Genomic DNA, 25,986 nt, shown 5'->3' with positions numbered 1-25,986 from the left:
CTAACACACACACACACACACACACTCACACACGCACACACACACACACACACACTCACACACGCACACACACTCACACACACACACACACACACACACACTTCTCCTTGAAACAACCTCATCCACAGGACCTGGATTGATTCCAGAGTAGTATTTTTATTCTTGTTCTACTCATGAAATTCCTAATTCTGTTATTCACGTCATTCATTTTCTTTCTACTATTTTGTATGTTTTCTTGCTGTTTTTAAGGGGTCACTTTTTTGTTTTTGTATTGTTTCGCGTGTTTCAGGTTGAGTCCGAGACGTCATGTAGATCTTTATCTATCTGAGAGCGATGTGCAAAAATATGTACTCATATCAAATCACTCAACCCCCCTCATACCTCCCACTCACGCCTTCTAAACACTCAGCTGAAGTCCTGTGGTCAACAGATTTCAGATCGAAGACCAAACAATCACAGACTAATGTTAAAACTACAGGTCACATCAGATCTGTCTGTGCTCTGATGATACCGATAACTGTTAAAGCATCTGCCCATTGGCTTCTATTATAAATGCAATAGATCAATACAGTGTGTATACATACATAAAGCAGGATTTCTTGGTTTAGCTAGATAATCTAAGCCAAACGTCGAGTGCGTTCAGTAGGAAAGGGACACTCTGATTGGACAATCCTCACTTTTGCAGCTTACTTAGAAATCCTGCTTTGTGTAATCCAGCAAATCTGGCCTTTGTAGAGCAAATCGGGAATCATTTCTATGTAGCAGTTCAAGTAGCAGCGACAAAAAAGCAAATTTGAAAATATTGAAACCACTTCTATTTCCTTCTGTTCTAACGCAGACTGTGATGGGTTCATTCTTCACTTTCAGAGCGTCACCCCCACATATTACTTCCTAATTTCCTGGGAATTACCTCTCCACTTATTTCCTTTTGTCCAATCCGAGTAGAGCTGAGTGTTGTCACAGGAATTGAAGCTGTCCCTGTGATTTGAAGCACCATCATATGTGCTTGGCTTTTGAAAGGGGATACAGCCAGACTGTTAGACACAAACAATGGAAGATGAGGCATTAAGGCTGCACGATTTCGATAAAATACAGGTATTACGATTCTGTTGCTACATATTACGACTGCGATACAGCTTAAAACACACTAAACACACACTGGTCTGCATTATTTTGAACTTTTGTTGGATAATGTGAAAACCTTGATTCATGAAAACACCCACAGAAACTCATCTGGGGCTGTGATTGGTCAGGAGGCTCACAGCACTCAATAAAAAAAATAATTTGATTGGTTAGAGCACCATTTGCATATTGACGTCTTCTGCAATAGGCCAGTTTCATAATATGTATTTCCAAAGGATATATTATGCAGTCCTGATCAGTATTTTGAAGGTTCTTCTGTCAGTGTTTCAGAGTCTAAATCTTTGCAGAACTCAGCACTGCAGTTCAGTATTTCCAAGTCGCTAACAAAAAGTTAGCCTCGTGGGGCCAAATGAGGAACTCATAACAAGAATACCCATCTAGGAACAACTTATTCAGCTTTTGGTGCTGTATTGTGCCACAAACAGGGCTACGCCCCCCGTAAAACCCCCCACAAATCCCTCTAGTCTGTGCTCTTAACGTCCAGAGAAATGAGTAGGACAAGCAAATCAAGCTAGCTAGTGAAACACTAGCTTACGGAGCTGCCATAAGAGGTATTCATTTCAGCCTAACAGTGCTGATGAGGCTCAGGCATCAAGCTCCGCCTTCGCAAGGCGTTTTGATTGGTTTTGAAATTTTACTCAGTTTGTTTTGACCTGAATACGTTAAGTGGATAAAATCAGCTGAATTGCAGACATAATTTCCAGGTGACAGTGGGAATATCACTCACCACAGCTAAGGGGAGCGTACCAAAGTGTTGAGTACATATTTCAAATAGTCATTTTCATATAGCAAATTAAATAACCACAGAAAGTGATAAGCTTCCTCCTTCCTTTGCAAATGGTGCTTATAACCAAGCTTATAGACTGTCTTTACTGTCCTTTATTTCAGCACTGAAGATAGCTAATGCTAGCTAACTCTGCCTGCTGGTTTGTGCTGTTGCGAGTGAATGGCTAGCCTTCTTCTCTAGAGAGTTAGGCCCAATCCCATTTCACCCCTCACGCCTACCACTTAGCCCTAACCTTCCGTTTTGTGCATTCACACATCGAGGTAAGGTGTCCCGTTTCCTGTTGGGATAGAGGTGTAGGGTGAAGTGTTAGGGCTACATGGCCCTCCAAACGGAGGTTTTTCAGAGGCACACTCCAAACACAAATCAATAAACGCATTGCATTGCATGTAACAAATAGGCTCATCAAACATTCATCCAAAGCCATTAATGTTAGACATGCTAGCTAGCGTGTTGTGTAGCTAGGCTAACTATAGCAGAACTTGTTTGCAGTCTGTCCTTCATACCGCAAACCAATCCACCAGCATTCCCGGGCATTGAAGGCATCTTTGTTCCGATTTGCCGCAGACAACCGCAAAAGGACGCCTACTGGCAGATTAGAAATGTCTGGCAAAACTTGTCGAATCTTTATGAATCGAAGTTTATGTAGAAGTCATCAACGACTACTGATGATGTGTCGGGTTCTTTTTTAATGTATGTATATATATTCCGGATTTTTTCCAGTTTTCTCCTCAATTTAGGGGCAATTGTGCTCTTTAGGCCACGAATGGCTGTAGCATCACTGGGGATCGAACTTGTGATCTCCTGATGAGAGGGCCCACACTAAGATGGTTGCACCAGTCTGGAGCCCCCATGTGTCGGGGAAGGTTTCAACCTCTACCCCTTGTAACTCAGTTCCAAGAGGCAAGATGACACTCAAAAACAAAGGGACGGGGTAAAAATATGAAACAGGATCGGGCCTAAAAGGCACATAGCACCACCTAGTGTACTGAAGTGACATCTGTTCAAAGTTCTATATGGAAGAGCAGCTTAATGATTTTAGAGAAAATACCTCAAACGTGCAGCCAAAAAATGTCTAAAAAAAGGTTCAGTATTGATCGTTATGGTTTCTATTTTACCACCCAGCAGTTGAGTTGTGGTGCCAGTGGTCTCCGGTAGTCCACTTCTATAATGAAATTAATAAGTGCTAAAGTAAGTTAGTTAAACATTGACAAAGGAACACATCACATTTAAAAGTAAAAAAGGATGAAGCCCACCCATCCTAGTGACACCACTCAGCTCAACCTAAACAATGTGCTTTATAGGAGCCCCTCCTTCACTCCTTCTATCGCTTCATCCACCTCTCTGTTTGTTTTCCACATCTGTTTTCCCCGTATATTCGGTTTGTGAAAAGAAAAAGAGGAACAAAAAAGAAAAAAAAACCCTCCCGGTCGTGAGCGTTCACCCGCTGAATCATGGGAAACTCCTCGTCTCATCGTTTCGTCTGCTCCGTGATCGGACTCCTGTAGCGGAGACGCTTCCTGTTCTCAAACGCCGAGCAGCGCGTGTGTGGAAGACGAGTGCGGGTACGGTCAAGGTCCCGTCGGATCTGGACAGCTGGACCGCGTGTTTAAACGAAAAAAAAAAAACAACAAAACAAAAAAGAAAACGTATGTTTAGACCTCCATGCACTCGCTTTGACTTGAATCAGCTGCATCCTATGGCTACTTTTGGGTAATACCCGAATCCTGCCACCGGAGGGCACTAATGTCTTAAATGTGAACACTTCAATTTGTGGATATTTGCACAGGTACTTAATTTATTTTCTAGGATAATTATCTTGGGAGAGAAAAAAAAAAACACATGATTTATATCAGTCAGACTCTGACTGCATATAAAGATGAAGATGATGATGATGATAATGATAATAATATGACTATAGTATTTATCTTAGAACCTCCAGGTTAATTTCTAGCTAGTGCAGAAATACTCTGCTAGCTCTCCAGAACCTTCTATGTGTGGTGAAGACAAACAGTAACCTGCAGTCATGCATGACACCGAAAGAGAGGGGAAGAAGAAGAAAGGACGAGCGAGAGGTCATTACAGAGAGAGAGAGAGAGAGAGTATGGCTCAGTTTCTCCGGGTTTCGCAAATGCAGATGAACAGTGTTAGTGGGTGGAGTCCATGTGTCTGAGTGCGTCTATGACCTCATTCACACCTGGTCATTTCATGTGTATCATAACTGGATAGGGAATAAAAATGCAGGTGTGAACACAGCCATTTAAAACCGATTCAAATCTGGGCCCTCTGACCACTTCAGGAGACACAGCAGTATAAATGCATCTTTCTCTTCAAGCCATATTCGACAACCAAAACCCCTCCCACTGCTGTGACTCCTCCTTCTGCTGTTCTGCATATGGAGTAGACTCCGCCCACTGGACGTCCATCATTAATAAAAGGCTTCACTACTTCTTCAGTTCAGCTCTTGGATTTTCCTAAAGCTACACACTTAAAAATGGTTCTTCAAGGATTTTTCAGTAAAGAAAATGGTTCTATATGGAACCATGAACACTCAGAGAACCCCTTGCATAATTAAACGGTTCTATATAGCACCAAAAGGGTTCTTCTATTGTTACAGGCTTGACATTGTCACAATACAAGAACCCTTTTCAAAAAGGTCCTATATGCAGAACAATCTACAGCACATTGTCTATCAACCTGAAGAACAATGTCACCATGCAAAGAACCCTTTAACCATGTAAAGGGTTCTCTGATTGTTCATGATTCCATATAGAACCATTTTCTTTATTGAAGAACCATCAATTTTAAATGTGAAACCCTATATTTATGCATTATTTCAACAGAACAGTCAATGAGGAACAACACAGGTGATTGGTTGTTGTATATGAGCTGATTTGCATATTACACAGCATGTGAAACTCTGAAGTTGTGCTGTCATTCTGTAGTATTATGGAGAATCAGGAAACTCATGTAAGCACATGACTGTAAAATGAAAATGACCTGCACTAAAAACAAATTGCCTTGTGGTGGACGAAACAAATCCAATATGTTTTGCGATACATCCTCCGTTTACTTTCCGAACGTCACCAGACGCTCTGAATGACGACGTCGTTAAGGAGCCAAAATAGAGCTGTTGATACACGAAAGCTAACATAAGCCAACATGCATGGAATTAAGACTGGCAGCCTCAGCAAAATACCCCAAACAAACCAGCAAGTGTGTTAAGTAGCATTAGCAGTAGTAGCTCATAGATTCAGAGGCTGGTGTTGCATAACAATGTTTAAGTTACTTTTATGCGCTGGAGTGTTGGCTTGCCTGCAACGAAGAGTCATATGCAAGTTTGAACAGCCTCGGTCAAATGATATGTTTTGTTAGTTTGTGAAGTTTAAATATGTTGATAAGTTGTTTACAGAGAGCAAACTCAAATATAGCATTTTCAAATTTTAGTGCAGTTAGTTTGTTTCACATTTTGTTTTCCCAAAATATTAAATTTGAATAAATTAGCAGTAATTTTGTATTAAAAAGTGCAGACCTGTGTTCTTTGTAGACGTGTTCACTCATTCTCACGTTATTTGACCGGGGCGCCCAAACTTTTGCATATAACATTTATATTTTTACTGCTAAACGACTTTGTAATCCAGAGCATAGAATTGCATTCTGGGGAAACAATTGTACGTAGGATACATTTTTAGTTTACTCTAGTGCTGATTTTTGAAAATGCTGTTAATTTTTCCCATAAACAGTTTCCAATTGGAATTCCTTATATGGGCATAATTCCGACGACAGGAAGACACACAACAGCTGAGGTGTGTAGCAGTTGGACTTGACTGACCGGAGGCACATTTAAGTGTAAATGTAGTTAAAATCTTACCAGGTCACAGTCCAGACACACAGCACATGAAATGGCCGAGTGTTAACGGGGTCTTTGTGTGAGTAAGTGAGTAAATGTGTGTGTACAGACGGGGATATGAGTGAGGGGGCGGTGGTCCGTTGCTCTGAAAAGCAACACACTGCTCTAGCGCGTACGCGTGCTATGAAGGCATGGTGTTTCTCATAAAGCATTACTCTAATATGCAATATGACAGGAGAACGCAGCAGACATACAGTCAGGCAGGAAAGATGGATGAGAATTTGTTTTGTGTTTTTGTTCCCCAGAAGTCTGTGCACCTCTGGCCAAGCAAGAGAAATGGAAACAAAAGATCTGGAGAGAAATAAAACTTCACTGATGTTGAAATCGTCCTCCGTGTGCTCTTCTTAAGCTGCAGATGTACGGCTGTATGCAAAAGTTTGAACACCACTGGCCAAATGACATGTTTGTTGATTGAGTTCTAGGCAGCTTCTGCCTGTAGCTAGAAGGCCAGACCCCCCCATAGCTGTAGTAGGACCAATGTAGGACTGAGGAACAGGGAGAAGATCGGGTGGCAGTAGAGGTGGGCAATCCAGGTCCAAAAAGTCAAAACCCTCCCCAGGATTTTGTTCCAACTGCTTGACTTCTCTAATTTTCTCAAACCAGCAGCAAAGGTGTTCAGGCAGTTGGAACAAAATCCTGGGGAGGGTTTTTACTTTTTGGACCTGGATTACCCACCTCTAGGTGGCAGTGGGGAACTCTTTGTCATGGGAACAGAAGGTAAGGATGCAAATTTATAGGGCGTTAAATTGGAAGAAGGAGAGGTTTCAGGGATGTTACTCCCCCCAAAACTTCAGCTATAACATAACTACATTAGGTGGTGCAGTGCTTAGTTGCAAACCAGGTCTTTGAAGCCAGGAACCTCCTATGCAGCACTCAAGCTCTTGTGAAAAACCTAGTCAGTGGTCTTACAGGGGAAAAATACAGGGGGTGTCTAGTACTAGAACTGAGAACCACTACTTGCCCCAGCTGTTCATGTTTCTACCAGCTCGCTCAAACATACCAAGACAACAGAAGAGCCGTGGGTGTGTATTTCATGGGGTACACTTTTATTGAATCACAGTTTGATTGACTTTTTACAACCAAAGTTCAAATTGAGGTGAAACGCTAGGCTTTTCCCGCCTGCGCCAGGAATCTGATCCCAAGATGTCACTGACCGAACAGCGGACGAAAAAAAAAGAGGGGGAAATGCTGGAAAAAGAGAAAGAGGAAAAGAAAAACAAAGAAAAAGGAGAAAACGACAGAAGCAAGACTGAAGCAGAGTCTCTCATCATGCAGCATCATGCTGCCCGATCGCACGACGGATGGATGGTTGGATGGATGTAAAAAAGAAGAAGAAGAAAAGCAAGGAAAGAAAAGGAGGAAAAAAAAGGAAAGTTTCCCTCTTTACTTCTGGGCAGGGATCAGGCTGTCGATGGCCTCGCCCTTCTCCAGCTTCTTCTCCATCTCAATCATGAGCTTGACGCCATCCACCACGCACTGCACCTGCTCCACCTCTGAGCTGCCGAGACGGTCAGCGTTGGAGATATCGAAAACGCCACCCACGGAGGCAGTGTCCACACCACCTGAGGAGGAGTAGGAGGAGGGGAAGGGGAAGACAGAGAGAGAGAAGTGTTTACCAGCATGTTCAGACGGTGCTCGTCGGCTCATCGGGTCTTAAGATTTTCATTGGTAGCTGGTAAACATATCATGTGAGGGACACATAACACAGTAACACGTTTGGAATCACTGTTTGAAATACTACAGAACCAGGTACGAGTATAAACCCTGCACAAAAAACAGCGTAGATGAGGATGAATTCCATGAATTAGGTGGTTTATGCTTGTCACCCAGCATGTTCATACTGGTTGACCAGAATACCAGCATCCAAAACACAACACATCACTGTTGTCAGAAGAAAACCTGGTATGTCCATTTTTGTTGTTTTTCAGTTTTTATCATAATTTGAAAGCGTCTGTTGCCCTTTATATTGTACGTGAATTTCATGATGAATGGACCAAAAGAAACGGCCCAAAATTACTTGGAGAAATTCTGGTTCCATTGACTTACATTAAAAGTAAAGTAGGTTTTTTCCTTCTCCTGTAAAGTTACCATTTTGGAGATACAAGGTTTTTTCCTGACAACAGCGATATGCTGGTTTTGCTGCTGACCAGCTTTGTTGCTCTATGCTGGTTATCTAGAAGGGAAGTGACTGTAATATGGTGCTAATATTCTACAGTTTTTGAACAAAAATACAAAAAATGCCAATAAAGAACGGAGCTGTAGATGATTCTTTTTTCATTCTAAAAGCTGTACAGTGTCGAGAATGAACTTCCATTATAGCTTATATTGGAAAAGCAGTAACCAAATGTCACTGATCAAACAGCTATTCATAGATTTTCTGTTTGATCTACATTTCTCTCATTGATCTACACTATCCACAAGTTATTATTCATTAATGATTATTAATATTAATGAGACCAAACTTTTGAACAGTAGTGTATGTGCTGGGATGGTCCAATAGCATCACTTACTGCAAAAAGACAGCTTGAACTACTTTGTTCATGTTCATTAGAGAATACCTGCTAACACAGAACTTGAGTTGTTTGATGCAACTTCCTTTTTTTGGTAAACTAGGAAATTTGCAGGTTTCCATTTTTATCCAAACCCACCATAAGAACAATATGAATTCAGACAATCATTGTCAAATCATAACATCACCAAATCGTAGCATTTTGCGTTTGGGTGGTCAGCAACACCTGGTACGTGTTGTTTACACCAACAGTGTCACACGACTGCGTGTTGAGTCTAGTATGTGTGTGTATGTGGACGTGCCTGTGCCACGCTTCTGCAGGCGCAGTCTGGTCAGGATCTCCTCAAATTTGGGGTGCTCGCTGAGCTTGGGCAGTTTGACGTGGACGCCACCACGCAGGCCAGTGCCCAGGTTGGAGGGGCAGGTGAGGATGTAGCCCAAGTGCTCGTTCCACATGAAGCCATGGTTGTGCTTCTTGAAAATCTCCTCAATCTGATGTTGGGGGGGAAAAACAGCAAGAATGAAGCCAGATTTCTCAGGCCTGAGGATCATGTAGAGGTTTGAATCTTAGCTGGAAGTCCATATCAGATGAAGATTCAAATAAAATCTAGAAACAAATCCTAGTTTAATGGAACAGGGTAGCTTCCAAGTTTGCCAGTTTTGATTGGAAGTATCTTTGCAGATAAGCGTGTAGGTGCTTGTGTGCTTCATACCCTGTTCAGGCCGACGCAGAAGCGCCTGAAGACCTCTTTCATGTTGCCACCCTTCTGCATGGAGATGACGCGGAGATGGTCCTCCTCATTCACCCAGACCAGGAAGGTCTTGTTCTCATTGTGCCTGGAGGAATTGGAGAACAACAGAATGAGTGTCCCAAATCACATCTAGGAAGACCCCGCAGGTTTATATGTCCCAAATCACACAAACAGAGATCACCCAAAGGTAGACCAGCGGTCCTCAAACTCAAAGTTCTCAGTCCTTCTTAATTTCGCCAGTTTATTAAATCTAATTCTGTAGGACTCGAGACCCTCCGATCTATGAGTGATATAGCATAAGATATACGCTTACATATTATAAGATATATGATATATATTATAAGATAAGCCAATCAGCTTGCCGGTTAAGCCACAGGTGAGAAAAGCTCCACCTTGTGGAGAAAAATCTGTTTTTGTGCATTATTTGAGCCAAATGGTACAAACTATACATCGCTGATGTCAGAACAAAACCTTTTACCTCCTTTCAGTTTTTCAAAATGCCTGTTGTCCTTTACATAGTGTGTAAATGTTTTTATGACGAATGGACCAAAAGAAATGGAACAAAATGACTTGGAAAAAATCTGGTTCCACTGACTTTAAAAGTAAAGTATGTTTTTCTCCTGTAAAGTTATCATTTTAGAGGTACGAGGTTTTCAACAGCAGCGTTTTTGTTGGATTTTATCAGTGATGTCAAATTGGTTTGTAAGCCCAAACATTATTATGGCTTTTACTTTGGGGTTTATAGGCAAAGACACAGGACTCTGGTCTGGTATGAGTGGATACAGCTGCCTATGGGCATAGCTAAGATGGCCATCAAGTGGACTTTTCTACAAGGACTTTAGGTGAAAAAGTTCAACAGATATAAACTTCATGCAAACGAGTCCATCCACTGCACTGTGTTTAGCGAGTCAAGAGTAGGCCGGTCTCTGAAAGTACACACGGCAGCTCTCTTTCTCGTCTTACGAAGCGCATCAGTTTTACATAATAGTAACAACACTGTTCCTCTACAGAACTGTTTACTGGAAAGATTTGGAGGGAAGATGTTCATTTGGATGGTTTGAGCGAAAAGGCAAAAATGTAAATCATATGGTGCTCGTAGGTACGTCGAATCGAGCCTGCTAATGAAAGCGAGCGAGTTAACTTTCTTGCTTGTGTGGACAACTGATGCATTCTGAAAACAATAAAGGCGTAGGAGGAATAAGTCTGTAGCTTAGTCTTATTGTAAACCTCTGTGCAACAGTTAACAGCATATCAGATTGTTTACTGCCCCAGATATTTTCAATATGGTTTCTTTACTCCATGACTGCAAGAAAAAGGGGGCTTGTACCGTTAGACCTTATATTGGAAGCAAGCTCTTTTTCTGCTCAACCTGTATTCATGCTTCATATCTGTATTCACGTATATAGTGCATGCTACCTTATTCTCCGTCACGCATTCTACAATTCACACTTTATTCCTCATCAGCCATCTTATGCATTATCCCTAATTACCGGCGGGGTGTGTCTGTGGAGGGGGGGTGTTAGTGATTGTGGGGCTCTGGGAAAAAGACAGAAATGGGGCCTTCTGACCGCACATTTTTGAATTGGTGAAGCAACTGTCTACACTACAATTACTTTCTTGAGTAATTACCCCAAAACTGGAGCTATGCATGGTCTGCTGGGCTTGTGCATCACTCACACTGAGAAAACATTAAAAAGTTAGCTTTAGAGAGTAACGACAAACTTTTTGCTTCTTATTTATGCATTTAGATTTTCCCTCTCAACACCCAAAAAAATCACACTGCAGAAGCTCCTCTCCATAATGTAGATTATCGATTAATTGCCTTGTTCATACTGGTCTTTACGCAGTTGTGTCATCATGTAACAACATGGACTAGTCCATTATAACCAGGAGTGGGTGAGGCTGCATTGAAAGTACTGAAAACAATCAACAGAATAGCAAAAACGTCTATTTCATAATGTACATATATGTTTCAGAATAGGTATTATTAATGAGCCCCTAGATGGCTGCTCCCCTGAGCCGACAGTACATGACTGAGGTGCCCTTGAGTAAGGCACCTAACCCCCAACTGCTCCACCGGGCACCGTGGATAGGGCTGCCCACCTCTCCGGGCAAGTGTGCTCACTGCCCCCTAGTGTGTGTTCACTAGTGTGTACGTGGTGTTTCACTGCATGGACGGGTTAGATTGTGGAGGTGAAATTTCCCTGTTGTGGGACTAACAAGGGTCACTTAATTCTCTCACTCACCAGATGCCCCTGGCATCAGGCCAGTCACGGGCCATACCAGCGGCCAGCAGCAGAGGGGAGACGGGCTTGTCAAAGAGGAAGTGGTCAGCAATCAGCTGCTCCTGTTCGGCATCAGTCATGGACTTCAGAGGGTAGTACTTGCCCTTGAACTCGCCATCCAGGCTGTTCAGAGCTAGATAAAAAATACACCATGTTATTTTGCTTGTACGCTGATTTTGGTACATTACTATGGAGGGACCATTCTACCAAACTGCAGTCCCATACTGAAAATTATTTAGAAAAACAATCAGGTATTCAGAGATTAGACATTTACATGGATTATGTTATGATCTATTTAAACAATAGATTATTGAGATACTAACAGCTGCATATATACTAAATCACCATTTGTATGGTACTTTCTATTGGGAGGTGTGTGTCCCAAACCTAAACCTCTACATTTACATTTTTGAAAGTAATCCTTGTTGTTCCACGTTTTCATGTCATTACTGAAACACAAAGAGTTTTAGTCTGTAGGCGGAGCCTTATTTTAGCCACAGCCCTGCGTTTAAGAGCAAGAAGTGAGTCTGCATCCCTGCCCCTGATGGCCACATGGTGAGCAGTTAGATCCCATTGTGTTGAAGTAAATGTGTCCTGAAAATCAGTGTGGAACATTAAAAATTGTCACTACTGAAACACATTTTTTGCAATTAAACCTTTTGTGTTTTAGTGAAAAATATTATGACTTTTTATGTTTATGTTTTTTTTTTTTTCAATTAGCTAAAATCATCACTACCGAAGCAAAACATTTGGTAGTGTTATGATTGTTTCAGTAGTGACAAAATGTAGCATAACCAACAACCAATAATCAAGTAATGCATTGTAGCATTGGAACGTCATGAGTCTTTAAAGACTCACCTTCAACGGAAAGCTTCTCCACAGCTCTGCGCTCTCCACGGGTGTTGTGGGGGGGCAGGGCGTATCCCTTAATGCTGCGGCCAGTACGCACACGGCTGCTCAGAACGTAGTTGGGGTCCAGGTCATCACCACCCTGTGAAGAGCCGGGGGTGATATACTCAAACATCCTTTATGTAAACTAGAGCATTGAAACAAGTTAAACCGGCACTGAAATCCATTGGTAGTTTATATATGTTTAGTATTTACTCTATTCAAATTATAAGGAATTGAGTTTAGTTGATAAGTTGAATAAGATCAATAAGCCAAAAGTTTGGCCACCCCTGGTCAAATGACGTTTTACAGGTGAAAATTAGTTAACACGTCCTCTACAGAGAATGAATTTTTAAAGACGTTTATTTGCTGAATTCAGCATTTTTGGAAAAAAATAAAATACAAAATGTGGCCTGTGCAAACTTTTATGACACATTTTATACTTTTTTTGAAAACATTTTCCAACATGGCAAACCAATAAGTAGAAACTGAACATGTCATTCGACTGGGGGTCCTCAGCTGTAATATCGCCAAAAGTGTGGCTTGGTTAAGTTTGCATTTATCTTGTACAGCTGACTAACCTTCAGGTTCTCGAAGTTCAGGTCAGTCCTGTGCTTGTCAGTGGCCTTGTATCCACCATGGCGGTCGGAGATGACTGGGTCCAAGAGGTCCTTGAACACTTCATAGGATTCCTCATCACCAGCAACACAGCCGACAGTCATGATGAAGGGGTGACCTGGGGGGAAGAAGGTCTAGATACATTACACCGGTCAGAGTACAGATACATTCAGATCTCTTAACTTGAGAAATGAAGGTAAGGAGGTGTCCAGAACAAGTTCTTCTTTTGAACTATGCTGAAGCTGCTATATTGTGTGCAGTAACATTTTAGTAGGGCTCAAGTGAATCTTACAAACCCAAGTTCTTTGGTTGCCCCACACTGATATTTGCCAGAATCGCTGCTTGTACAAAGCAGGGTGACAGGTTTCCAGCTGTCTGGAGGTCAATCTCTATCTTTACTTACCAGGGTTATCAACACCAGTCTGAATGACATCGTCCAGGGTGAAGCCAGTGGGGGTCTGCTTGTCTCTCAGCTTGGTGTAGACTTCCTTGGTCAGTGCCTTGGCCATGTGGTTGTTGTGCTTGGTAAGGTCTGGATACTCATCATCAGCTGAGAAGTTCAGCTTGAAGTTGTTGTGGGTGTTTCCGAAAGGCATGGTTGCGTTTCTGACACTGTAGAAGAGATTAGAGCGAACAAGTAAATTATGATGTGTGTGTTATCAGATTAGCAGATTATCTTGATACTTGATCGAATCGAGAGGGTTTTTCAGAAGTCCTGATCACTTAAGATCTGGTTGGTTCAGAAAAAAAAAATTGAAAAAGTGAAATAGAATCTAGGAATCCACCAATTTTTGTTCTAACCAGTTATCTTTTATCATCCCTAAAACAAATCTTTAATTAATGTAAGCTGTCAATTATCCAAAATGTTATTTCCTCTACCTTCCAAACTTTTATGCCAATTAATGTTAAAGGAGGAAAATGGGGGGCATATTGGTGACAAGGTCCGGAAAGTGTTACTCCAGTCAAGCTTTTAAAAGCCTGTAGGACACCTACACCAACAGCTGCAAAACATTACAGGGGTCTGAGGTCCTTCAGTATCCCAGTGACCTGCAGGACCCTTGGTCCTCAGCTGTCATATCGTATGTCTGATAGGGCTAGGAAAGTGAGGGTCAAATGCAGAGGTGTCTATTTTTGTAACAGTGCCCTTCCCTATCATCCTCACATTACTTCCAGCTTCACCAACCAGAAACCTTCCAAAGCATTCCAGTCACATGTACGTTTAGTTCACTGTAGTCCTGCTAGTGTTTTATATAATCAGTTTCTGCAGGTTCTTTGCAGACTCTTTAGGTGTTCACTGAAACATACTTCAAGAAATAGCATGTTCAACAGCTGGCAAAGGCAAGAATTAGCATGCTAGTGACCTCCAAACTTTACATGGCACTATACTTCTTATTTTGCACCTTGAAGGTTCTCCTGAAGTCTTGAGGCTATGGATATTACATAATTACATTCCTCCATGTTTAAGATGAGCTGGTTGATGAGCTGGTCTGAACCCTGGACATGCTACATAACTGCAAGTATTAATGGCAGTCATCGGATTTGTTTGAAGGACTGAAAAGTGTGTTCCTATTTAGTCCATTCTGTTTAAAGAGTACATTGAATATCTGAAAAAAATGCTCTAACGTCAAATAAATGTCCACAGGCAATCCAGAACACATTGCCTAAATTTAAAATACTGCTAATGATTTAATGTTTCTTAGCTCTGTATCGTTAGTAGCTATCCAGTCCACTCTGGGCCAGCAGAGAGATCCTACTGTCAGGACTGCACCAGTCCAACCACCAAATGACCAGAGACTAAAAATAGCTGCAGGAAGAGACCTGTCCCAAATGGAGGCAGGACAGTAGTGGCAGCAGCAAGTCTCCTGGGTCCATATTTGTCAGCCTTCTGACAGCAAACATACTGATTCAAGATCAGTTTTTTGGCTTTCGGTGCAACTGGGTGGACAGCTGAAACTTGATCCCAGACCAACCCTTGTACTCTTGATAAATATAGATCTACAGTGTTCCTGCCAGTCAGACTGCAGATCATCAGCTAAGTTTCACGATTAAACAACTGTCCAGCAGAAAGCTGATCACCAACTGCATGTTCTTGCAAATTCAGCAAATGCACCAGTCTACCAATGCCTGAACCTGGCCTTGCTAACAATGACCAAAAGGCAATATAATTTAAAGACCTGTTGGGAATTAACATGTCTTTCCCCTACTTTTGCATATCCTTGCAACGGACCTTACCTGTAGGCTGTGCTTTAGTCATTAAGAAAACGGTGCATGCATTAAGCAGACAACACTTTGTACATGGTATCTCCTAATCAGTTAAGAAAGGTAGATGCAAATATTGCATTTTAAATCACTTTTGTAATCTACTTTAGCTGTTTTTCTTGAGGTTCCTCTTGGATCTATATTAGGCCACCTATCAGTTTTGCTAAAATCACTGTTTAGCAGTCATCCCTCCCCAAAAATGTGGGTCATATATTACAATTTTTTTGATTTCTTTACCTGCACACGAGACAACAAAAGAGGCAACAGTCCTTGGGATCAGTTCCTGTTCACCAAAGCCGAAATAGGGGTCACCCAGTGGAGAAGAGTTCAGATTGGCTTTATATACCGCTAATCCCTGTAGCCATTGGCTGGTCCATTTTAGAGCTTGGTGAAGTGTGATTGGACAAGGCCTGTCTCTGATGCCCAGTTTAGCTTACGAAAGGGCCTTGCATTTACATTTCCGTCATCTTAGATGGGATGGCAGCTGTGGCCTGCCCCTCTCCCTGAACCCCCCCCCCGCCCCTCCTCCTCCAGATACATAGATAGCTGTCCAGGCTGGGCTATTGCGAGGGGGGTAGACCATGCTAAAAAGGCCTGCGTGAAACTTTTGCAATGCATACCAGGGATAGCAGCAGTGCTCCTGCCAAGTAGAAGGCATTGCAAAAAATCTGCCTGGTGCTTATCACATGATCCTGTGAGCAAGCTTTGGAGCACTACTGATTTCACCAGTGGGTGTGCGTGTGTGCATGCATGTATGCGCTTTGTGCTTCTTTACCTTTAGATCTTCTATTGCAGTGTTGCATACATTGCACATGCAGCTGTATCCTTGTTCAGTGTGTAGTTTTTTTATATTGAATATACAGAAAGTGCTTAGCGACTCTCCACTTGTTTAAAAATTTCTCTTTTTTATAAGTAAGTGAAGTTTTATTGTACTTATTCAACTTCCTTTTCTTGTTTAAAATTAATATCTTTTTAATTGTTGCATACAAAAATTGATCTTGGTGGTTGGGGGATCCCCAAGTAGGATGACATTAAAGCCCCCTGAATGTTCAGAAATGGCCATGACCACAGTGGTGTGTGTGTGTGTGTGAGCTTTTTGGGAAGGACGTGTTACACTTGGCTGTCCTGCTCTTGGAGGGTAGAGGTGGGTTCCCATTCCCCATTGCAAGACGTTCCAGTTTCTTCACTGCAAGATCAGACATGAACATGTCAAAAAGATACTATGGAGCTTAAAGTCTTTCATTTCTGTCACAGTTTGATGGCTGGAAAAAACTAGAGTCCTGGGTTCTTACCTTTTCAATAGCTACTGGGAAAATTGACCTGGCTAACAAAACTGCCTGCAAGAACTTGAACACAGTGCAATCTATGGACAAACAAAATCAGTTTTTTTGTGTGTGTTACTGAAGCTGCTACACTGGGCTCCATTTTGAGCAAGGTGGTCATCTGGGCTTTCGAAAGTGAATCGCAACTTTCAATACCATCACTTGAAATGTCCTTTCCTTCTAACATGTGTGTATGTGAAATTGTATCATTGTGTAACTATAAGATTCTTCTAAGTCTTGAGAGCACTTTGTGAAAATGAATGCCTTTGGAATGTATATGCCTTGGAAAATGACTCCAAAGAGGTGAGACTGAGGCATTACTTCAGCATGCCTCACTACCTCATCTGTACGGTCACATAAGGTCACACAGATATGTTACTTACTTAGTGCCTTTGACTGATTAAACTCCCAGCCAGCACTACATAGTGCTTGAGTGTGGTAGTACAGAGATTGAGATACAGCTCGTAGTTCAGTTTTATGGCTCAGTATTGAAGGTTTTGAAGGATCGTCTGATTCCTTTTGCTTGCTTGTAGTGTTCAGTTCCATTTTCTGTACCTAAAAGTAACAAAAGATAATTGTAATTGTGTGCAACACAGCTCATGTTGGTGTTTACACACCCCCTACTTTACTGTAACACGTCCATGTTCCCTTTGCACCCCCTTTGGCTTAATGTCATGTGACACCCAAAGTTGCCTTGGTCATCTGAATCCACCATCTCCACTGAAAATGCTTCACTGTTCACCCACTCTTTACAACCATTTCTCATGCTGTCTTTACTGAGCGATTTAAATCTCGCATGCTCTTGAACTAAAGGAGGAGCTGATAAGAAAGGGTCTGATTACTTTTCCCAAGCTCTCCATGTAAATTATGAATGATTCCTAAAACCTATAGACACTCAACCATTCAGATGTTTTACATGAACTGCTGGGCATTTGGGTCCACAATCCAGTTTTACCTCATAGAAACATTCATAGCTTCTTAATTGTGGTGTTACAGTGAAAGAAGAGCCAAGGAATTCAAGAAGAAAATCACTGACTAAAGCAAAGCTTTTGACTGTGACCATCACGTAAATTTATTCTAATTGTTCTTCTAATGAGAAATCTCGGATCACCAAGCCACCGCCATGACAAGAAATAGACCAACAGGCTGGTTCCACTTCAGCAAAGGAGTTAGACAAGATTGGTGGACGAAACCTCTATAATCTTCAATATGCAGATGACACAACACTTGTAAGGGAAAGCTGAGTGGAGACCTGAAGGTCCTTATTAGGAAATTTAAGGACAGAGTAAAAACATGGGATTTTGTTTTTGAAAACGGGAAAGAATGCTAACTTTACCACTGATGGGGAAGATGTAGAGGTTGTGGACAGCTTTTGCCAACTTGAATCAATTGTTAACAACAAAGGCAGCGAAGCAGCGAAGAAATATAGCACAGACTGGCACTCAGCAGAACAAGATCTGTAAATGAAATTTTGTAATGAACATAACCATCTAGTCCAGGGTCAGAAACGACTCTTTAACTGCCCTGTTGCGGCTCCACAGCAAAATTAGATTTTTAGGTAAAATAAAATAATCCCCCTTTGCAGTAAAATAAAGCTCTGCTGATCATTATAACACAGTTTTAACAATTAGTGGCCTTAAACGCTGGAGTTAAAGTAGGCTATAGCTGCTATTTCACCCTTTAACCCTGAAGGTTGTTGCACCGACTGCTGTCAACATAGCAATGCAGACAACAATCTCACCTAGCTAGTAGCTAACGAAAAAGCAAAGAGAAAGATTTAAGATGAACATTGATAATTTAGAGACAAATGGACAGACTTCTTTGCATTTGTAGACACTCCAGCAGGTATATTGATATGTTTAATCTGCAAAGAGAAACTGTCAAACACTAAAAAGTTGCGAAGGTGAAGTCAGCTTCTCGCTCGAATTTTCCTGTTCCACCTTAAATAGTGCAGCAGTTACATTCTGGCACCTCAGGCACCATTTAAGGTGGAATGGGAAGGTTGGAAAAAGAAGCTGGTGAATGAGAAGCGACTTCAGCCTCGTAAGAAGTCGAATGTTGAGAGATATTTTACAAGTTCTACATTTATGGAAAAGTTCCTGCCAGAGATGCAAGAAAACTGGCAATAGCTGAGCTAAAACTTAAAGCAGAGCAAAGTAAGTCTGTGTTTTTGTTTATATCATATTTTTTAGCCTGTATTACTATATTAGCACATACTGAGGCATATTTACAGCCAAGATGTTAAAATGGACATAAAATGTTGTGGCTCCCAAGGTGGTTTGATTTATTTGATTTTTGTTGAAAGGACAAAATGGCTCTTCTTAACATTTGAGTTGCTGACCCCTAGACTAGACTATAGTTTGCAGTTTTTTAGGGACATCTTAGGGAAAGCTGGATAGATGCTCATGTTTTGAACATATTATGGACCAGTTCACTGGAAAAGATGGTTATGCTTTTAACAGGTGAAAGCTAAAGGAGAAAAAAGGACAACCAGCAGCAAGATCAGCATGGATGGTGGGTAGAATCATGAACCAGCCATTCAGAAGCCTGAAGACCCAAACAAAAGACAGGATATTCTGGGGAGACTCTATTCATGTGGTCGCCAGAAGTTGGAATCGACTTGACGGCACTTAATAATGTAATTGTTTAACATAATATCAGGTCTTAAGAGTAATAACTAAATAATAAATCTGCAATTTAAGGATTTGAATTTGGCACCACAAATCCCTTTTATAGTGGTTTTTAGTTTTCATTTTGGCTCCAAAGTTTGGCTCCCTGTTAAAAGCTGTGGTCTATTTAGAGCGAGACAGAGAGACGGAAAAGTGGGTGGAGGGGGGTCGCACTTGCGTCAGTGCACCAGGCGAAGGGGTGGCCAACTGGCACTGTTGTAGCTGCCATGGCAACCTCCAGTATCCACCGAACCAACACACCTGTCACGGCTCACCTTTCTCCGTCTCTCACTCTCACATTCATACATTTGTGAAGCGCCAGGTCCCTTTTCTCTTCATCTTCTTACGTGAAAATAATCGATTTTGTCAGGTCTCATTCTGTAACACGCTTACATAGACTCATTAATAAATTATGAAAGTTATATAAATTATACCCTGATTCCTAGTAGTTACTAAATTATGGTAGTCACCAAATAATTCACAATAGATACTGAATAATTTGTAGTAGAGACTGAGTCGTTCATAGTAGATACTGAATAATTCATAGTGGTTACTGAATCATTCATATTAGATACTGAATCAATAATAGTGGTTACTGAATCATTCATATTAGATACTGAATCATTCATAGTGATTAGTGAATAATTTTTAGTGCTTACTAAATTATTCAAATTAGATACTGAATCATTCATAGTGGTTTCTGAATCATACATAGTGGTTACTGAATCATTCATATTAGATACTGAATCATTAATAGTGGTTACTGAATCATTCGAAGTGATTACTGAATCATCCGTAGCGGCGCTGAATTATTCATAGTAGATACTGAATCATTCATAGTGGTTACTGAATCATTCATATCAGTTACTGAATAATTTATAGCAGATACTGATTCATTCACGTTCGATAATGAATCAGAATGGTTACTAAATTATTCATATTAGATACTGAAATCATTCATAGTGGTTATAGTATAAATCATAGTAACTACTGAATCATTCACAGCAGATGCTGAATAATTTTTATTATTTACTGATTAATAAGTCATAACGAATAACTGCAGTAACAGCCTCAGTTTAACAGGTTCAGTCTGATGTTTAACGGTATGTAAAACAGAGTTTGAACAGCAGATGTAACCGATGTTAAGAACGTGTTTGTCTTCCTCTATTAAGTCACCATTTCTGAGTTGTTCGCTGGCGATGATACGCTCTCTAACTCAAACACACAGCTGTTCTCCTCATGTCCCTCTCCTACAGCCTGCTAAATTAGTCACTGTCCCACCCTCAGCACTTTCACACCACCCACCTCTCTCTCTCACTCTCTTTCCCTCACTCTCTCTCTCCTCCCTTCCCATAACCTCTTACCTGATTCACCACGTTTTAACATACAATACTGTGCAAATTGACTAAGTTTCCATTCAAAGCAGACATTAAATATGAGTTATTCATTTTTACAGGATATTATTTGAGAAACAGAAAATGCAAAACCAACTCCTAAGACTGAACTTTGGAAGTGTGGAAAAACATCCCTGCAGAAACCGAAAGTGAGTCTCCTGAAAAGAACGGAAGCTGTAATAAAGAGTGGACACACTTAATACTATTATTATTATTATTATTATTATTATTATTATTATTATTTGTTGGGGCTTCTGTGCAAAGTTCGGTTAAATATATGTTGCTGTTTTTTTCCTGGTGCTGAAAGAACACTGAGTTGTACTTAATTTCCATTTGGAGTGGAGATAATAATAATAATAATAATAATAATAATAATAATAATAATAAAAATAAAAGGAGGATGGTGTCAGAATTTTACCCACTACTGTACAATCACTACACTTGCAGTGTACAGTGTTACATATAGCATCTACAGTTCCTGCTCTTGAGCAGAATCACTGTAATCTTTATAACTGTGTTGGATAAAGATGGCAAAGCAGTGCAGAAAGACCCTCACTCGCTTTTCTTCTGACTGCGTAAGATTTCTACATTACGCGAGTGTGTGACACAGCATCTGAACTGTGTGTGTGTTACATAACACTGGCTAATGTGAGCTGGGTGTGTATGTGGGGGTCTTCTCTGCCTGAATTAGACTGTATAGACGCCACCAGCACTGTTACTCCTGCCACATGATACCAAAGGACACTTACACAACCCACAGAGGAGGAGGAACATAGAGACAGACAGACAGACATACATACAGAGAGACAGAAAGACAGAGGGTGGGAGAAAGAACGAAAGTAGTAAGGATCATGTCTTACCTTTCATTGTGAATTAAACGCAGAGAGAATTAAAAAAATACGTAATAACTAGAAAGGGAAAGTTCATGAACGAACTATAAGTTGGCTTGAAAAAGCCAGCTAATTACGTTAAAACGTTAAAATGGTGTTGGACTGTTGATGGTACCACCTTAAATACACTGTCACCTTAAATTCATTGATACCTTAAATGCACTGCCACCTTAAATTTAAAGATACATTCAATCCGGTGCCACCTTAAATTCACTGCCGCGTTCATTTTAGTGATACATTAAATCCAGTGCCGCCTTAAAATTTACTGATACATTAAATCCAGTGCCACTTTAAATTCACTGCCACCTTAAATTTACTGATACATTAAATCCTGTGCCACCTTAAATCTACTGGTACATTAAATCCTGTGCCGCCTTAAATTTACTGATACAGTAAATCCTGTGCCACTTTAAATTTACTGCCACCTGAAATTCAGTGCTACCTTAAATGCAGTTCAATCCATTATTTATCCATTACGCATGTGGGTCTGTATGTGCCGTGTAAGAGTGTCTCTGTGAGACATGTGCATTGTGACATCACTTGTGGCAGTTTTTTGACCTGATATTTTTGTACTTCCACTCAAGTTGTTTTTTGGAAAGGTACTTATTTGTGTTATCATATTACACCCAAGTGCAGGTGTTGACCCAGCATTCGGTTATAGATATAACCCAAATTGGTTTATTTTAAACCCAGCGTTTTTTAGTGTAATTTTTTTCACTCATACAGTATATCAATAACAAAATGCACTGATTTTTCAACAATAACATACCGTACCACTTATGATCTTGATCACACTAAATACTTGATCACATGTCTTGGTTCAGTTTCATGTCCCATCTGATGTAACTGGACTCGTTAAGATGGTGTTGAAAACAACCTGACCGGTATCAACTCTGATGTACATGCTGACCTGCTTAGAAGAGAACAGGACCTTCTGTTTGAATTGTCTGCACTGACTTTGAAGCGTATCGGCTCTTAAATAGTCTCTGTGGCATTTGTATCTATGCTGAATACTATTGTGTATATTAGCAACATATTTAACTGATTTAACAAACATGGTGATATAAAGAGAACAACATAGTCTGTGATTGGTCGTTTTGCATTTCAGCAAAATGACTGCTCTCTATCAAAGGTGGCAGCTCTCAAAACCTTTCACACAACTTGTAGTGGAATTGGTTTCATCTCATTTAGTACTTCTGCACAAACAACAGGGCTTAATCTGTGCTGGAACAAGCTGGCTTCAGATCAGGCAGCTCTCAGAGTGGATATGGCCCCTATTTTAGTGGAACTGGCACATTATTCACATGTTAAATACATTCATGTGAGGATCTGTATGGACATATTTCTAAAAATATTAATAATATTGTCTACAACCAACCTGATATAGCTGACTTTTACATGTCGTCTTAAATTCACCTTTAAAGGCTCTTCCATATAACACGATATGTTTCATATCAAAATGATCCGTTATCTTCGTCACTACTTTCAAACTCTGCTGCAGCAATTTCAGCGGCTCTAAACTCTTTGGACACCGTTTTACATGTGTCTCCAATGTCAACTGAATAAAGAATGAAGGGTTTCTAGTGTGATGGGTCAGTCCTTAGTGATTTCCTGAGTGTCCATTGGTCAGTTTTGCACAAAATGTAGATGGACACATGAATCCACCAACTTTTTTCTTTTTTTTTTTCCCTTTTTCGTATCTTATACTGATGGTCAAACCTTATTCTCTGAGAATTGTTTGCTCTCCAGTGTCAAACAGGGAAAGATGGGTTCCCCTTTTGAGTCTTGGTTCCTCTCAAGGTTTCTTCTTCTTGCTCTTAGGGAGTTTTTCCTTACCACTGTGACTATTGGTGACGCTCATGGGGGCTCGGACCCTGATTTTTTTTCTGGAAAGCTGCTTTGTGGCAACCTCTGTTGTAAAAAGCGGTATATAAATAAACATTGACTTGAGTTGAGTTGAGTTGAGTTGAGTTGAGTTGACTTAACTTGATGTACAATCTCACAATACGATGGAATGGAAAGGGCGACTCTACAGATTCAGGAAATGCTCAAACTGTATTCCTGCGCGTATTATCGCAAAGATAGAGAAACATACATAGAAACATTGAACTTGATGTGCAGGAGAGTTTGTGAACCCCAGAGAGTTAAATAAAAACTAAAAAAATAGCATGATGTGTCACTTTGTAGTGTAGCAAATATACACTTTCACTTTTAACTCCTGTTTGGACACACAGTTAACAGAAACAGTAATAAAATCAACACTGACGCTGTTTATCACTTGCAAATGTGCCACAACTGCTGAGCTTAATAACACTGAGCAACACCACTGACATCAATTTATTAACTACTCATATATTAAACGTTGTGTGTCTAGTCCCCCTTTTTTGTTAGTTGTTGTGGGACCACCTCAACCTTCCGGATCCATTGCCACTCAGAGTTCCCGGACTGGGAAGTGGATGTAAGGCTCAGGCCTGTCTTGAGGTCGCCTTGCATGGAATCTGTATGAAGGCTTAAATGTGTGCACGTGTGCAGGGGGCATGCTGCGAGTGCTGTAAGAGTAGTGCATGTGCGAGCTGTGGATGCTAATAATACCCTTGGCCTTTGGATGAGCAGGCAACCTCAGTCTAAACACTTAATGAGAGAATTTGGGGGATTCTCATGGTGTGTGTAGGTATAGCAGTGGTTGGGGGTGTGTAAGAGGTCAGTGGTAAACTAAACTTAGAGCTTAAACTAAACATATAGCTTAAGTTACATGTCGAAAGCTTGAGCGCATGCATACAATCTGTTTTCTGTTTTCAACATGCCAATTTCTTGTCACACTGCAGGCCTCGGGATTAGTGTGGGAAGTTTCCCTGAGTCGGTCAGTTAAAGCTGGATTAGGTAATTTAGTAGAAATCAGGAAGTGTAAACTAGTTGTTAAAAAATCCTACCCCCTACTTTTAGCCCTCTTCCCAAAGCCACTCCCCCAAAACACATGAATGCACTGGCCTGACTAAAATGCAGACATTGTCAAACATACACTACATACAAGATAAACATAGCTAGCTAGTTTACACCAACAGCTTGGCTAACATTAGCTTTGTTAGCCAAGCTGTAGGTGTAGCTACATAGGTAGCTAGCTACATTGGCTACATAATTAAGGAAAATAATGAATTCACTAATAGACAGAAGAAACCAGATAATTACCTGTCCAACAGAAAAATAGCAACCTTGGTGGTTTTTTCCAGGCCTCTCTACTCTGTGAGGTTTCGCTGGAAAGCCCCACCAATGTTCATTCTTGTTTGAGATTAAAATATTTCTTCTTCTTTCACGTTCGTCTCTGGAGTCTTTCTGGTAGAACTCACAATCCTGGATCTCCTTAGAGATCACATGACACAAAGCAAGCTAAACTTACTGGGCCGAACATGTTTGAGCTTTTAAGCGCAGCGAAAGTGCAAACGGGGGATTAATATGTGGGGAGAAACGCTGACACAGTGAGAGCTGGAGAAACATTTCACTACAAACTCGCAGCTGACTTGACATCGTAAAGTGAATTGACATCTGGATCCAAACATTATAAACATGATATCGGCTTATATTTGACTGTGTTTTACCTGCAGCTCCTCTGTCTCCACTCTGCTGTTCAGGCACCGTGACTGCAAATCTCTTCTCCACTTTTCTAGCTCTCTGATTGGCTATTGTTTGAATCACTCGTTGAGTGAATCTCTGACCTTCTTACACTGCAGGACTGCAGGTTAACGTTCTGAGTCATAAATATCAAACATGTCTGATAATATCTGAGAGCCTTCACTTCAGAGTTTGATTGGAGGGCTAATGATTTACCCATTTCTCCTCTCACACTACCAGGTTATCCGCACCATCAGTCGCTTCTGATCGAGTTCCCAACCTGGAAAATTACTTCAGATTATAAGAATTTGTCACAAGGGGAAAATCCTGGTTAAAATTGGGCAAAAAATCATGTAGTGTAGGCCCAGCTTTAGTCATTACACATGTGGAACTCTGGCCTGCTAGTCTGATCAACTCTCACCTTGAAGTATGAACATATTTAATATAATTTTTATTAAAAGGAACTACTGATCAATGACCTAACCAGAAAACTCGATTCAGCCAGCAAGCTAGATTTTTTCCCAGAATGCAGGCTTTGAAATCAAACTCAAGGTGCTAATTGGGCCGGAATGTGGCACCCTTGATGCACAACCAATCAGGCATCAGTGTTGTACGTGTCGGTCATAGGAGAAGTTGTGTTGGCTGGTGAAGAAGTAGCTGTGAGTGAACATTATCACAGGGATGATAAATGTAGCAGTGGAAGAGCTGATGGTTGTAACATGACTCCAAAATGATTAGTCACTACACCCTCAGCAATAAAGGTACAAAGGGCTGCGTCCAGAAACCATAAACGTTACTGCTTTTTACCACCAGTGCTCCTCCTCCTCTTCCTCTCCTCTGTGACCCAGAAAACTGATTTCATGATGTCATCTCACCAGCTGTCTAAATACTGGCCAGCCGAGGATACATCAATGTATGCTGTCCAGTAATGCGTTTACAGATGATAGAGTGACATCA

General features: G+C 40.9%; 1 protein-coding gene across 1 annotated transcript; it reads right to left on the bottom strand.

Moving 5' to 3' along the window:
- Positions 1 to 6,860: 6,860 nt before the first annotated feature.
- Positions 6,861 to 15,518, bottom strand: ckma (creatine kinase, muscle a). The gene is made up of 8 exons (XM_036580122.1): positions 15,386 to 15,518; positions 13,293 to 13,501; positions 12,853 to 13,007; positions 12,242 to 12,374; positions 11,345 to 11,516; positions 9,060 to 9,183; positions 8,649 to 8,838; positions 6,861 to 7,399 (listed from the first exon to the last, which is right to left on the bottom strand). The coding sequence occupies exons 2-8, from the start codon at positions 13,483 to 13,485 to the stop codon at positions 7,221 to 7,223; spliced, it is 1,146 nt and encodes a 381-aa protein (XP_036436015.1). The 5' UTR covers positions 13,486 to 13,501; positions 15,386 to 15,518; the 3' UTR covers positions 6,861 to 7,220.
- Between the last annotated feature and the right edge of the window lie 10,468 nt (positions 15,519 to 25,986).

This window comes from Colossoma macropomum, unplaced genomic scaffold (assembly GCF_904425465.1).
Source record: "Colossoma macropomum unplaced genomic scaffold, Colossoma_macropomum, whole genome shotgun sequence".
Lineage (NCBI taxonomy): Eukaryota > Metazoa > Chordata > Actinopteri > Characiformes > Serrasalmidae > Colossoma > Colossoma macropomum.
This window is presented reverse-complemented; position numbering and strand designations above follow the sequence as displayed.